The sequence below is a fragment of the Oryzias latipes genome, chromosome 3 (genome assembly GCF_002234675.1).
Source record: "Oryzias latipes chromosome 3, ASM223467v1".
NCBI classification, from domain to species: domain Eukaryota; kingdom Metazoa; phylum Chordata; class Actinopteri; order Beloniformes; family Adrianichthyidae; genus Oryzias; species Oryzias latipes.
Window position 1 is genome coordinate 13,035,016 of NC_019861.2, and position 13,026 is coordinate 13,048,041.

A 13,026-nucleotide genomic window follows, 5' to 3' on the forward strand; every position below is an offset into this window, starting at 1 on the left:
AATTGCAAAAGTTTGTTGTGATACATAAAACCACTATCAAAGTTTTTTCTTAATTTTTTTTATTCTATTCTTTCTTTATTTTTTTTAATCATAAAATGTTTCTCTGAATGGTGTAGCCCACATTACTGCTCTGTGTTAAGAAAAGCAGCATTGTCAGATAGTTCATGCTCATGTTTTGTCTCATGCAAAAGAATTTTGTGCAATTGTTCCCCCAAATTACCCCACATAATTATTGAGAGTTGTATGCTTAATCTGGTGAATCTTTTCCACGGGCTTTCTTTTTATTGTAGTATTTTGAAAGAAAGTCTCACACAACAAAATACTTGTCTGTTACATAAAAGTTTAATATATTTATAAATGTGGGGGGAGGGATTTTTACGTTACACTTAACAAACAAACTTTTACTCAAACAAACAAAATGCCCACATACTTTCATTAATAAAATAACACATCAGCAAGCAAGATTTGAAAGAACACCTGCTCATACATTATGTTGTGCTGTATCTCAGGTAATCACATCTGTTAATTAAATAAGAAGAACAAGGAAATTGGTGAAATATACAGCATAGTTGGTCTTCTGGTACTTTTGCATCAGATGATTTGGTTAAAAAATATGGATTATGATTGTAACTTGAAAACATGACAGTGACTAAAGTGGCTCAGGTAAACAATTGCATGAGGGCAATGCACGCTACATCCAGTGAACATCAAAATTAAGAAAAGAAAATTAACTCATCATTAACACAGTGCTCATAGAATTTGCATTACCTTAGCCAATAATCATTTGTGAAAGCTTTCTTTGTTCAAAAATTATCAATTTTAGGGTTATATATACATGTATTTTACAGTGACTAATGCACAGTGTGTTTGCCTCTAACTCTACCTATCCAGTTAGGTGTTTTTGACTGGGATCAAATGCAATAAAGAAATCCTGAAAAAGCAGGATTGCTTTTCTCTGAGGTCACACAATATGCTTGTGCAGAAGAGCTTGTTGAGGAGCTGGCTGCAATGTCTTACAATATAATATTCTTGATGAATGTTATTACATAAATTGCCTCAAGCCTTTGTGACAAAACGACTTCAGACCATAAAGTCAAACCAAGTTACTGGTTCCATTTTGACATATTTAACTTTCTTTTGTGCTTGATAGTATCTTTTGCAATTTTTTTCCGAAAGACAATGTCTGATGAATTTTATTTTGGTGTCGAACTGGAAGACTGAACATCCTCCACAGTCTTGGCCACAGCTCTCCTTTTAGGGTTCAAGCTACTCATGAGTAGAAAGTAAGGACACTCTTATGGTTGCCTCTGATGAGCAGAGTAGGTGGAAGGTTCCTTGTCAGAGCGTCTAGCCAAGCCATATAGAGGTAATCAGAGACGGATCCCTTACGAGCAATGGGCATGCTCCTGTCAAAAGTCAAAGGAATTGGCAAGCAGAGCATTAGTCACATCTTATTCCAACACTAGATTGCTGTATGATATTTTCCTTTTATCTGTAGTTCTACTACATGTACTCACACAATGATCAAATTGGCTGATTTGGAGTTTTCCTGGAGAACCTCATTGAGTCGCATCTGCAGGTTGGTCTGTAAAAAGCAACAATGGTTTAATTTTCCAAAGAAAATGACTGCCCACTTAAAACAAGATATTTTATCCCACTTCCACTTTATCTTTAGCTTTTATTTTTCATCTGTGGCTTTACCTTCTCCTCAAAATTGCTCAGCTCTTGGTCTGTTATTTTCCAGGGGTGCTCTTTCTTCATGGCTTCAGCATGAGCCGTGTCTTTTGATCCCTCGTGCAGACGGAAGGGGTCGATCATCTCCTTAAACGTCCTCGTGCTGTTGCAATACAGACATTTTCACTCTCACCATCATTCCAGCTTATTAAATGTAACTGTGTTTGTTGCCCGCTCTGTGTCTTTAAAGCAGCTGTTACCTGTCACCGCTGGGTTTGATGTGGATCTCATCGATCACGTTGATGTCGCTGCACTTAATTCTGAATTTATGCAGCAGAGACTTCATCCTGCAATTGAATGATTATACAGATGGTTGACCCCTGATGTCTCACATCTGCATTTCAGCCAGCAGTTTATGAACCTCAGTGTCATTAATGATGAAATACTGATGTGTCCACTCACTCCTCTTTATCTGCCTCACTCCGCCCGGGCTCCCCTGCAATGAAAATCCTCAATTTGCAGTCTTTCCACTTCTTCCTGGTAGTGAGGATGTAGGGGAGCAGCAGGGTAAGACCTGAACAAAGACAACAAATTGAACATGATTTTATTTTGTCCAAAATACAAAGCTGGTTTATATTATCCCTGCAAAAGAAGGAATCAAACATGTTTGACCTAAATGCCTTTTATGTTTATCTTCAGAATACATATAGGATTTCTGATTGTTGGGTGTTTCTCACTCCCTGGAACACCTCTGGATTTCTTCAGAATTTCTAATCTGTCCCTACACTTTCATCACTCATGATGTTTCCTTGATTTCTCACAGCGGAGAAGCAAGACAAGGGCAACACAACAGGATGGAGGAGCTGGAATTACAAATAAGTGTGTCTGCAGCACCAGTAGATGCATGCAAATGTGCATATATATGGGCAATAGAGTTCCCAGGATGGTAAAAGGTTATTTGTTTAGCCAATATTGTTGAAAATATTGATAGTGATGGCGGGATGTGTTGGTTAATTCAAATTTGACTCTGAAAGGGATCTCAAACTCACCTCCATCATCAAACAGCCACCACACATCAATGGTGCCTTTGGGCTGTTTCTTCTTGAACAGACTGCTGGACTCCATCAGCTTCTCATTCATCTTTGCAATCTGTGGTGGGACGCCGTTCACTGAAACTGAGAGAAAGAAGAAAAGATGCAGTAAATGAGGTGATGGGGAGGGGGGCGGGGGTAACACCAGCAGGAGCAAATGGAGCTGCGTGGGGGAGCCTTAGGTCTGATCTTAGAAGCAAACTGACATTAGAAGCTGACTCAACACAAACACACACAGCCGTCTCTCTGGTGTAATGGGAAGGCTGACTGTATACAAATGAGCAGCTCTGTTGTGAGAGTATGAGATGCACTGAGAGGCTACCATCTCCCTCTGCTGTTCAAGTTAAACAGCTCCTCTTTTTAAATTGGAATTAAAAAATTACATCCACGGAGAATGGCTGATTTTCTGTGTGTCAACATGAATGTAAAAACACGTAAGTTATTGTTGAAATTGTGTACATTTACAGTATTTAATCCTTTGACTTTGTGTACACATGCATAGACGAAGGATGAGAAAAAAACATGTTGAAAAAGGAATTTTCAGCTTTCATATGAGTGAATGTACCTCTGGTTGTGAGCACTTGCTGTGATGGCTTTCTGGATTTCCTAAAAAGTCCTTTTCCTTTCGTTCCATTTGCCATCATTTCATTTTCACGCTGCTCCTTTGCTGCTTTAAGCATCTCATCTAAAAAATTAAATAAAACAGACGTCATCACAATTTTTGGCACCACACAATTTAAACTTATAGCTTTTTTCTGGACCCTATGTTGCAGCAGCAAAAATATTTTTTTTTTACATTTATCTGGCTGTTACAATTTTACACAAACAAGGGATATGTTAAAATTTGAGATCCCAACATACAGTTTTAAATAAAATCTATGCATTTTTTTGTTGTAAAGTTAAATCAGAATTTCTCCTAATTTCTCCAACTCTTGCATTTTTTTCCAGATTTTCTTTTTGACAAATTCCATAATCTTGCAGTTGATAACAAAATAGATAAAGGAAACCCAGAAGCAGATCTGTGAAACAGAGTTTTATTTTTGTTTTTCACCCTGTAGGCGTTGATTAAATCATCCGCTAACTGTTTTCTATTGATCAACCCTGCTAGCATGATTTACAATCATTTGCTCTTTATCGTTACTGTTGACATTTTAAATTTTGATTTCATCAGAGGTAGAGATATGTTTCTATTGATTCTATTCTCACTTAGTCACTCAAGTAACATTTTCGATTGACACAAATTTATTTCAAGGTTAGAGACATTTGGTCAATCTATAAACTTTATTAAAAAAAAAAATAAGTCATTCCTGCACCAAAAACTATTGGAAGGGCTAAAAAATGTGTCATGCAGAGAGAACCTTAGAATGTATGGGATACTATTTATAACAAATTAGGATAGAGTAAAACAACCCAGCATGTCTCATTGTCTTTCCTCCCAGCTTTACGTTAGCCTACATTTAAAGTGGGTTGTGAAAAGCCGTAACAAAGCTTTTAGAATGTGATTTTTAACTGAAGATAATCAGCTGTTGTGTTTTTTGTGTTGAGAAGACCTGCTCATACATCATATGTCACAAAAATCTGATTTAGGTTTTAGAATGGGAAAGGATCTATTTTAGTATACTAAAAACACGTTTTTTAAGTTATGAAACTATTAGTATAATATTCCTTCATGTGTAGATCTTTTTTAGTGTACACAGGTTTGCAACCAAAGTCTTGAAATGAAATTCTACCTTTTTTTCAAATATGCTTTGATTCTTTTAATTTTTTTTGCATTTCAAATCACACAGCCTACAAGATCCATCTTACTAACCTTCTGCCTTGATGATATGCGACACATCCAGACCTTCATCCATTCTCAGCATCACTGTTCCATACTCAAAGTCAAAGGCGTCACTATCATGACAAGAATCAGAAAACTCTGAATTTCCTTTTCTCTGTTTATGTCCCACATGTCTTATTCAGTTAGTCTGTTTGGGACTTACTGAAGTATTCCCACATAACTCTGCACTTCATCCTTGCCCGCCGTCTGCCAGTTTTTCTTGAAGCCAATCATTAATGTGTTTGGTTTCATGCGTCCAAGACCAGAAGCCTGCAGGGAAAGAAAAAAACTACACATGAAGAAGTTATAAAACCTGGTGTCCTCATTAACTGGTGAAAACTTTCCAACTGTCTCGTATACAGATGCCCTGAAGCAGTTTATGGCTGTAATTTATGACCAGATCACCCAGAAGATACGTTGTTGTTTACAGGGACTCATCTCATTATGTGTTAAACAATTATAGCTTTTAATCTGCGAAAGCCGTTTGAAGTGAGCAATGCAGGCAATAAATGTGACCTTATCTTGAAGATGCAATAGTCAGAGATAAAAGACTGTTCTCCTGCTCCTTGTTCTGTCCTGTTCCACCTGGCTAATAGACTGACGACATCCTAAAAACAAGTCCAGGCCTATGGCCTGTTATAGTCAAAGCTATAACAGAGCAATAGATGCTGTCAGGAAACAGATATAGGCCAATAATGCTGTTTCTGCAGTCCTGTCATAAAACTTTCATAGGTTGATAAACTGGAATCATCTGGGTTAGTGTTTTGAGATGTTTTGCAAAGCGTGTGTGGACACTGACCTGCAGCAGGGTCTCAGTCCCTTCCCTGAAATTTTCACAGGCCACAGCAGCGTAAAAGGCTTTGCGTTTCCGCTTCACCAACCAAAGTTGGTTCGACTCCATTCCAGCATTCATTTCAGGAAGAACTTCAGATTTTGGGCCCTGAAATGTCAAAACCTTACTTGAATTCATAACCCTTTAAAAAACACGAACCTAAATGTGATTTTCTGATATTCAGAGAATTGACTAAACATTACCATGCTATGTGATTTATAAAAAAAAAGAATTCAATGTCTAATTGGTCAGATGGATTACTTGTAAACCTACCACAAAAACTTCACAAGTGATACAGAGTCCATAGTTCTTTGTGAAAGAGTGAGCAAGGTCCAGAAGAGGAGGCCTGTTCTGTGCAGATCCTGTCAGAACTAAGATCTGAGGCCTTATAAACAAAACAAAAATGTGTCACTTTACAGTTCGCATTTTAAAATTCTCTGAAAGATGATTTCATGTGGACTTTTACCTAAAGTTCTTCACATGATCTTCCACGCCAGACAGAGAGAGTGCATTGCTGACTGAGCTCACAAACGTCACCGCCTGAGTGGACGAACCCCAGTTCACATCTGGAGACAAGGCAACAGGTTAGCTACACGTGCCAGCGTGGACCAAGCATCTGCAAGCGTGCAAAAGGTCACCTGGCTTCTTGACTGTGACGTAGATGTAGAGCAGGATTTCTATGCCGTATGTGAGCAGGGCAGCCCACCAGTTAATAACAAACATGACAACGCAGCAGAGCAGAGCGCCGAACAGAGACAGCCACATGTTGTAGTATTTATATGCTGGTCGCCAGCCTAACAGAGGTAGGATGAAGGAAGGGAACAGGCAAGAATAACGCTTAAAAGGATGCACACAAAACGTTTCTTTCAATTCAAAGCTGAACTGCTGCTTAAAATGCATGCAAGTTTTTTTTTTTTATTAGAATTTATAAAGGTGCTGTGGCAGTCCTATCACAGGAATCTCACCTGGAGACCGAGCATAAGAGGCATGGAAACAGGAGAAGTTGATGAGAGCGTAGGATGCCAGAAAGAAGTTTGAGATGATGGGAGCAATGGTGTTGAGGTTGCCTGTGAAATGAAAAAAATGGAAACCTCTAAACTCACATTTTAAGAGAACAATGAGTCATAGCAGAAAGGAAATGCAATTAAAAATGTGTGCTCAAAAAGGCCACACGAGACACAAATTCCTCATTTTAATTTCAGTTTTTGCATTGACTTTCCATTGATGCTCTGCAGAAAACTCTTGTAGTGTTTGCTCGCGACGTAAACTTAGAACAGAACAGATTGCGTGATGGAAATCCTCCCTCTCGAGTGTGAAGCAGCAGAAACTGTGTACACTGTTACGTTCAGGTACATTAGCTGATATCAAGCACTGTTGCCATAGAAACATGAGATTTATTGTCTCCCTTTAAAGAATCTTTGTTTGCTTTGTCATTTCAATGAATCCTTGTACAAAGTCCATTTTCGCCTTGTAGTTTAACATGAAATTTAGGGTATATTGTTTTCATGAAGGGTGTAATCCGTATTTTAATGTGTAATTGGAATATTTAGGTCATTAATCTGTCCAGATTTATTTATCTAAACAAATACTTTTGTCAGTAACTCAAAAACTGAACTGACCAATGAGAATGAAGGCCACAGAAATGATGAAGGTAAGGACATATCCGCGAATGGGCTCATTGTTCTTGCCGTGTCCTTTGGCAAAGAAGTGCAGGGCCCTGTAGATATTGTCCTTGCACAAAGCCTGAAGAGGGACAGGGATGAAATTACAGTAGTTGTTGAAAAATACTTTTTCTGCCGGCGAGGTTTGTGTTGCATGTTTGCTACATTTCAGATCTCAAAGTAATTCACCTGGAAAACTTTCGGCGCGCTAACAAGAGAGGCAAGGGCCGACGAAAGAGTGGCGGAGAACGTTCCAGCAATGATGAGGGGACCAAACCCGGACACCATGGTCATGACCTAAAGAAGAGCCAAAAAGATTAGTTTGTGTGAAAAGAAACCATTTTCTTTAGGATTGTATTCATTTGAAATAGTGGGTACCTGGAAGTTGTTCATCAGCCCAAATTTGCACGATTCTACTTCACAGGATGAGAAGTCATAACCGAAGTCACAGGCGATCGCTGAAGAACCATTGCAGACCGTGCCCAGAGGAACGCTGTTGTTCCTGTTTCCAGTGGCATCTCGAACAACAGTGGCGGCTATAGAATAACAAGAAAAGTAACGTTTTATTTTTTTCAATGTACCCCCTTTATGTGAGACCAAGACAGTTTGCCTTGAGGTGTGTTGTTACTGTACTAAAAGATCCCTGGATATAAGGACAAAGTTTTTGCACACCTTTACCACATTTTGAATTGGGGTTTATGTAACTGAAAGTTGATGAAGAAATAAGACACAAACATTTTTCTTACAAACGACCTCTGATCTGTGATGCACTGCTTCAGTATGGGCAATACAGTTTCAAATTTGACTTTGAAATATTTCAGAGCAGAGAATTATTTCAGTTTCCCACAATTAGTCACTTAAAAGCAGATTTTCTGATAAGGCCGGAAAAGTGCATGGATCTTTTAGAACATTGAGAAGCAAACGTGACCTGGTGTTGAATAATTTGACCAAAGGTCCTGGTACAAAGATTTTTGGAAATAGTTATTGAATTTATCCACTCACAAACACAAAGAGCAACGCCGAGGTAGGTGACACCAGTGATCAAGATGGCCAACAAGGTACCTTTGGGTATGGCAGCTTGTGGATCCTGTAATTAATATGTCTGAGTATCAGAAACTTAAAGGAGACAACAAAACAATCTAAAATGTAAAAACAGTTAACAAAAAAAACAACCTAATTTTATCATTTTTGCATCATTGAAGCTACAAATTCCTATTTACAAGAATCTCTGCGTGTAAAAGTTACCCGCAAGTCTCCGGAGATGTTGGCTCCAGCCAGAATTCCTGTTGCCGCAGGGAAAAAGATGGCAAACACTGAAAAAAAAGTCTCACCATTCCTAAAATCCGGTGTAAAATTCTCCAAAAATATTTTCGCTGTGAAAAAGAAAACAGAAGAGGACGGGAGACTTGACAAGGCAGTGAGACAATTACACTATAAATGTGCATTGTTGGGATTATAAGTGCCTTACATTGGTAACTGAAAAAGCCTTTGGATTTCTTGTCTTCTGTGGCGGGAATGGCAGTTCCAACGAAGACATTAACTATAGCCACCAGCAAGATAACTAAAAGAAGAATCTGTGCCTATGGGGACAGATGCATAAAACAAGTTAAAAGTTAAGGTGAGAGGCTCCACTTCAATTGGTTCAAAGTTAAAAAGAATACAACTGCACTTCTTACTTTTGCCTCCCATTCCATTCCTGCTACAGAAATGCCCAAAAGCAACACCACCGTGATGCATCCCACGATTCTGATGTCATTAATTGGATCTATCATGATGGCATTGTGTTCCTGGTTACAGCAGCAGAGAAAAGCCAAAGTCATAACTTTGATTGACAGGTTTCTGCATTGTTTTCCCGCATCCACTTGATAATTAAGTTGCCACTCACAATCAGCAAGTCCACCACTGTCTCAGCAAACCCCACCACATACATGGCCACAGCCACAGCATTGGCAAATGCAAAGATGAGACCAATCGACCCTCCAAACTCTGGACCCAGACTGCGGGATATCAAGTAGTACGCTCCCCCTGAAATAAAAGTAAATACATTTTCTTATCATTGGTTTATTGAATGGAGCTGATGTAGTGCAAACAGTCAAACACCAAATCCTTGTTAACCCCAGAAGATATTTGATCATCTACAACAGAGGTGTCCAAAAGAGGGCCAGATTTGGTGAGGTGAAATGGTTTCAGGGCCAATCATTAGCCCTGACATTCATTGAATTTTTGGAATTCTCTGAATTCTTTTTATTTAACGAGCATTTTATTGCACTGACATGATTTTTGTTTCTTCACATGGAAAACAGATACATCAAGTTATGTTTTTACCAAAATTTTTGTCAATTTGTCAATTTTCCGCAGCATTCGTTTTTAGTTAGCCTGTCGTAGTTAGCTGGCTCTTGATACTGAACTCCCTGAAAACAGCCACAATCTCTTGGCATATTAGGCAGACACAGTGGTTCCATATTTCACTGAAACAATATGCCAATTTCCTCTTGTACAGGAAGCGAAGGGCCCTCAATGTTAAATTTTCTTTTTTTTTTTCGGTTAACATTTTAGAAATGAACTTGACACACAACAGGTTACTAGAAAATACTGTTGGGGGAGGGACGTATTACTGTTTTTATGAAAGAAGCCTGTGGGTTGGTGGAAATTGGAACACAGGCCGGGCTTTGGACATGCTTGTTCTGTACCATGTAAAATGTTAGGTATTTGGAGGAAGTACAGCCCTGTATAAAAAGGAGTGAACATAGCCCATTAAAAGCAGCCTTCTGTCCAAGGTATGAAAATTAGTATAAGTGTTTTATTAAAATATAAAAATATTCCCTAGGAGTGGGTTGATGGTTAAATGTTGACAAAAACATGTTTCTAGGATGATGACTCAGAAGCATGTTAGGCACCCGGTTTCGTGCTCTATTAAAAATGTGTTACGTAAAGTGCTACTCGAAAATAAAGAATTTAATTGGACAATTTCTTGTTGTAAAAATTCTTTTGCTCCTCTGTTTCTTGTAAAGGGGAGTGATAACAATTATGAAAAATAATTGCAATTACTATAAACTCCAATTCATGAGATTATACATTTACATTCCCAATGTGACAGTTTGTTTCCTTACGTCTTTTAACGCTCCGTTACGCAGAAGCCATATAAATTTAATAGTGAATTTCTAGAACTGTGGTCATATAAGATGTGAAAATATTCTGCAGCAGTTGGCTTTTTGCTTTAATAGTAAATGGAATTGCTTCGTTTTCTCGGTATTTAATAAGGATGCATCCAACAGGTGGGTGGCTTAGTTTTGTGCAACACCTTCACATGGAAGAATACGTCATCATTATATATCTTAAGAACAATATCTGCAGTGGATGATTAATCCCCACATTACTGATTGATTGATTTTATCTCTGGACATGCTGTAAAACAGAGAGCAAGCCACCAGAGGTGACATTGAGGTTGAACTTTTTATCAGTACAGACCGCAGTCATTGTTTTTTTTTTGTCAAAAACGAGACTTTTTTATCTCAGAATATTGATTTTAATTAATGTTTTAACTGTTATGCAATGAACAAAACAATAGTGTAAATATGTAATTCTGAGCTCAGATACCCATTTTGTGCATTTTGGATGTTTGTAAATGTGTTAACCTACCTCCTCTGACCACACCGTTTGTGCAGATGGCAGACATGGAAAGGCCCGTGATGGTGGTCACCACACAACTGAGGAGAATGACCACAATTCCCAAACCTGAGAGGGCAAAAATATCAGATTTTCAACCTACATTCCACTAAGGTGCTGTTAGGGTTGAGTTTCCTTTCAAATGTTCTAAAAATTTAAGCCTTGTGGGGCCCTGAAGGCATCGTTCCCTGGATAAAAGCTGCTGTGAAGTCCTTTAAAAAGACTTCCATCTCTCTTTCCATCACAAGTGCAAAAATGTGGCTCCTAGAAATAGACCTGCAGACTCTGCGTGGGGGTTAAGAAAGGCCAACTAAATTCAGTTTGCCCCAATTCAGTCATTCCCTGCTAGTGGATAAATGCAGATTAATTTCAAAATTCTCTCTACTACACATTACTGCATGGAACACCACCCGCGGAAAGATTTTCCTATTGAAAATTGTTCACTCACCCCAGCCTGCCTGACCAAAAACCCAAGACAGGCGGATAAAGAGCATGACACCCCAGATGTTTAACATACATCTCACCTGTGAATTAAAGGAAAAAAATAAAATAAAACAACATGAATAAAGATGATCATTTATTACAACAAAAAGGTAAACAAATTCAGCGCCTCAGCCCCCAGGCTCACCAGGACTCCTCTTATCCAGCCAAATCTTATAGCTCCTTTGCTGCTGTCAAGGGGCACAGCAGACTCCAAATCTTCAGAGGGGGTCCCGTCACTCTTCTCACAATCATCTTCCACAGTCTCTGGCACAGAGATTGGTCCCTTTTTAAAAAATAAATGAATCAAAAGTAACAAATTATAAAAAGATTTCTTCTGTATTTCATTTTATCACCAGTGCTGCTTGCATTCATTTACAAATAGTCTACATTTTAGGAGCAAACAAGGAGCATTTTAGAATTTCGACATTTCCTTGGATTTCTTTGTTTCTTACACAACTGTATCTTTTGCAGACTCAGTCACACTTGTTGAAAAAAAGTTTTTTCTCTTGACTAGATGCTTGATAGAATGAAAAAAGGCTGCAGGCTTGCACATTTTGCCAGTTTGGGGATTGACGGAACCCTTTACCTTTTTTACTTTTGTCAAACATATGAAAAAACTATCTTTAACAATAGAATAATTTCAAATTTGGTAATGCAAGCTATGAACCAGAAATAAAGCTGTAATTTGAAGTGTCTTTGGCAAAGCAGCCCTAAAAAGAGCACTAAAACTCGTTGAGATTGTCAGTTGAATAAATCATTGCTAGGGGTAAATTATTTTAATTGTGTTTTCTTTAGTTTTACACATTTGTAATAAAAAGATTACAGTTGTGGACACAGGGAGGAAGTTGGACTAACTGTGCAGTTGTAAATGATCCCTGTTTAATGTTACAGCAAAATGAAAAAGTAAAAGTGGACGATATGTACTCACCTTCTGAAACACATCATGGAGCTCCTGCAGGGATGGTCTCACAGCTCTTTGGCCGCTCAAGCTGCCCGCATTACGGTAGAAGTCAATGTTGGGAACCCGGTCCAAAGTGTCATGACCGAAGGCGCTCATCACTGAAGGCCGGACAGTCCGGTGCTCCTCGTTTGAAAAGTTAGTCTCTTCGTAGACTGGAGGTTCATCCAGAGTGGCATCATACCCGGAGTTAATGTGTGCCCCTCGGTTAGACTTGAACCTCTCCATCTTTAAAGCTGGAGGAGAGTCTCAGAATTTTTCAAGTCAAAAAACAAAACAGCAGAGTATCTCCTCAATCTTCGGACATCCAAGAGTTGTTTTTATTTTTTTAAGAGCAAAAACCTGCACCAACTGCCACAGTTGTCCTTATTTATGCGTGAATAAAGTAGGCTGGCCACAGAAGAAAGATTATTGCTGCACTGAGATTCTTGTTGCATGAACTTGGCTTGCCTCTGATGCCCTACCTTTATACTCAGGGTCATACACTGGCTGTCAGCTATTGGCTAACTTCTTGGGTCAACCCTCAGAAATCTCAACAAGGGGTGTCAGAAATGTCCTTGCTCCATCCTAGGGGACACAAAGGCATTGCTTAACGATTAACCAAGTCATAAACCACAAAAGATAGAGATAAAAGGTGCTCATTGCCTGAGTTCTGGAGAATTGATTACTAATATTATTGTGTGAAGCGCACGGTAACAGCACATGTTGTTCTGTGATTGCTGTTTATGGGAGTAAGAAAAATATTTCCTTACACCTGCAGTCATTTTGCATGAATCACAAGGATTCATTTGGGTTGGATTTCCTTCTGAAAGGAAGGAAAATTTTCAAGGTTCCTGACATTT

The 13,026-nt window shown here is 38.7% G+C and overlaps 1 protein-coding gene across 1 annotated transcript; it reads right to left on the reverse strand.

Annotated features, from left to right (window-relative positions):
- Positions 1–320: 320 nt before the first annotated feature.
- On the reverse strand, positions 321–12,627 carry slc12a1 (solute carrier family 12 member 1). Its single transcript, XM_004066900.4, has 26 exons — positions 12,155–12,627; positions 11,372–11,509; positions 11,192–11,267; positions 10,717–10,812; positions 8,963–9,102; positions 8,754–8,864; positions 8,546–8,657; positions 8,323–8,450; positions 8,080–8,164; positions 7,456–7,613; positions 7,267–7,374; positions 7,036–7,159; positions 6,382–6,483; positions 6,055–6,210; positions 5,883–5,982; positions 5,690–5,801; positions 5,384–5,524; positions 4,748–4,854; positions 4,576–4,658; positions 3,331–3,450; positions 2,724–2,849; positions 2,137–2,248; positions 1,935–2,021; positions 1,702–1,837; positions 1,518–1,585; positions 321–1,406 (listed from the first exon to the last, which is right to left on the reverse strand). The coding sequence occupies exons 1-26, from the start codon at positions 12,410–12,412 to the stop codon at positions 1,271–1,273; spliced, it is 3,120 nt and encodes a 1,039-aa protein (XP_004066948.1). The 5' UTR covers positions 12,413–12,627; the 3' UTR covers positions 321–1,270.
- Positions 12,628–13,026: the final 399 nt, after the last annotated feature.

Excerpts from the sequence above, each read along its gene's own strand:
- slc12a1 (XM_004066900.4), bottom strand. The coding sequence starts at position 12,412 with ATGGAGAGGTTCAAGTCTAACCGAGGGGCACACATTAACTCCGGGTAT. Across the intron at positions 7,160-7,266 it reads GCGCGCCGAAAGTTTTCCAG|GCTTTGTGCAAGGACAATAT; the intron begins GTGAATTACTTT and ends GTCCCTCTTCAG. Across the intron at positions 2,249-2,723 it reads GTGGCTGTTTGATGATGGAG|GTCTTACCCTGCTGCTCCCC; the intron begins GTGAGTTTGAGA and ends GTCTTTGTTCAG.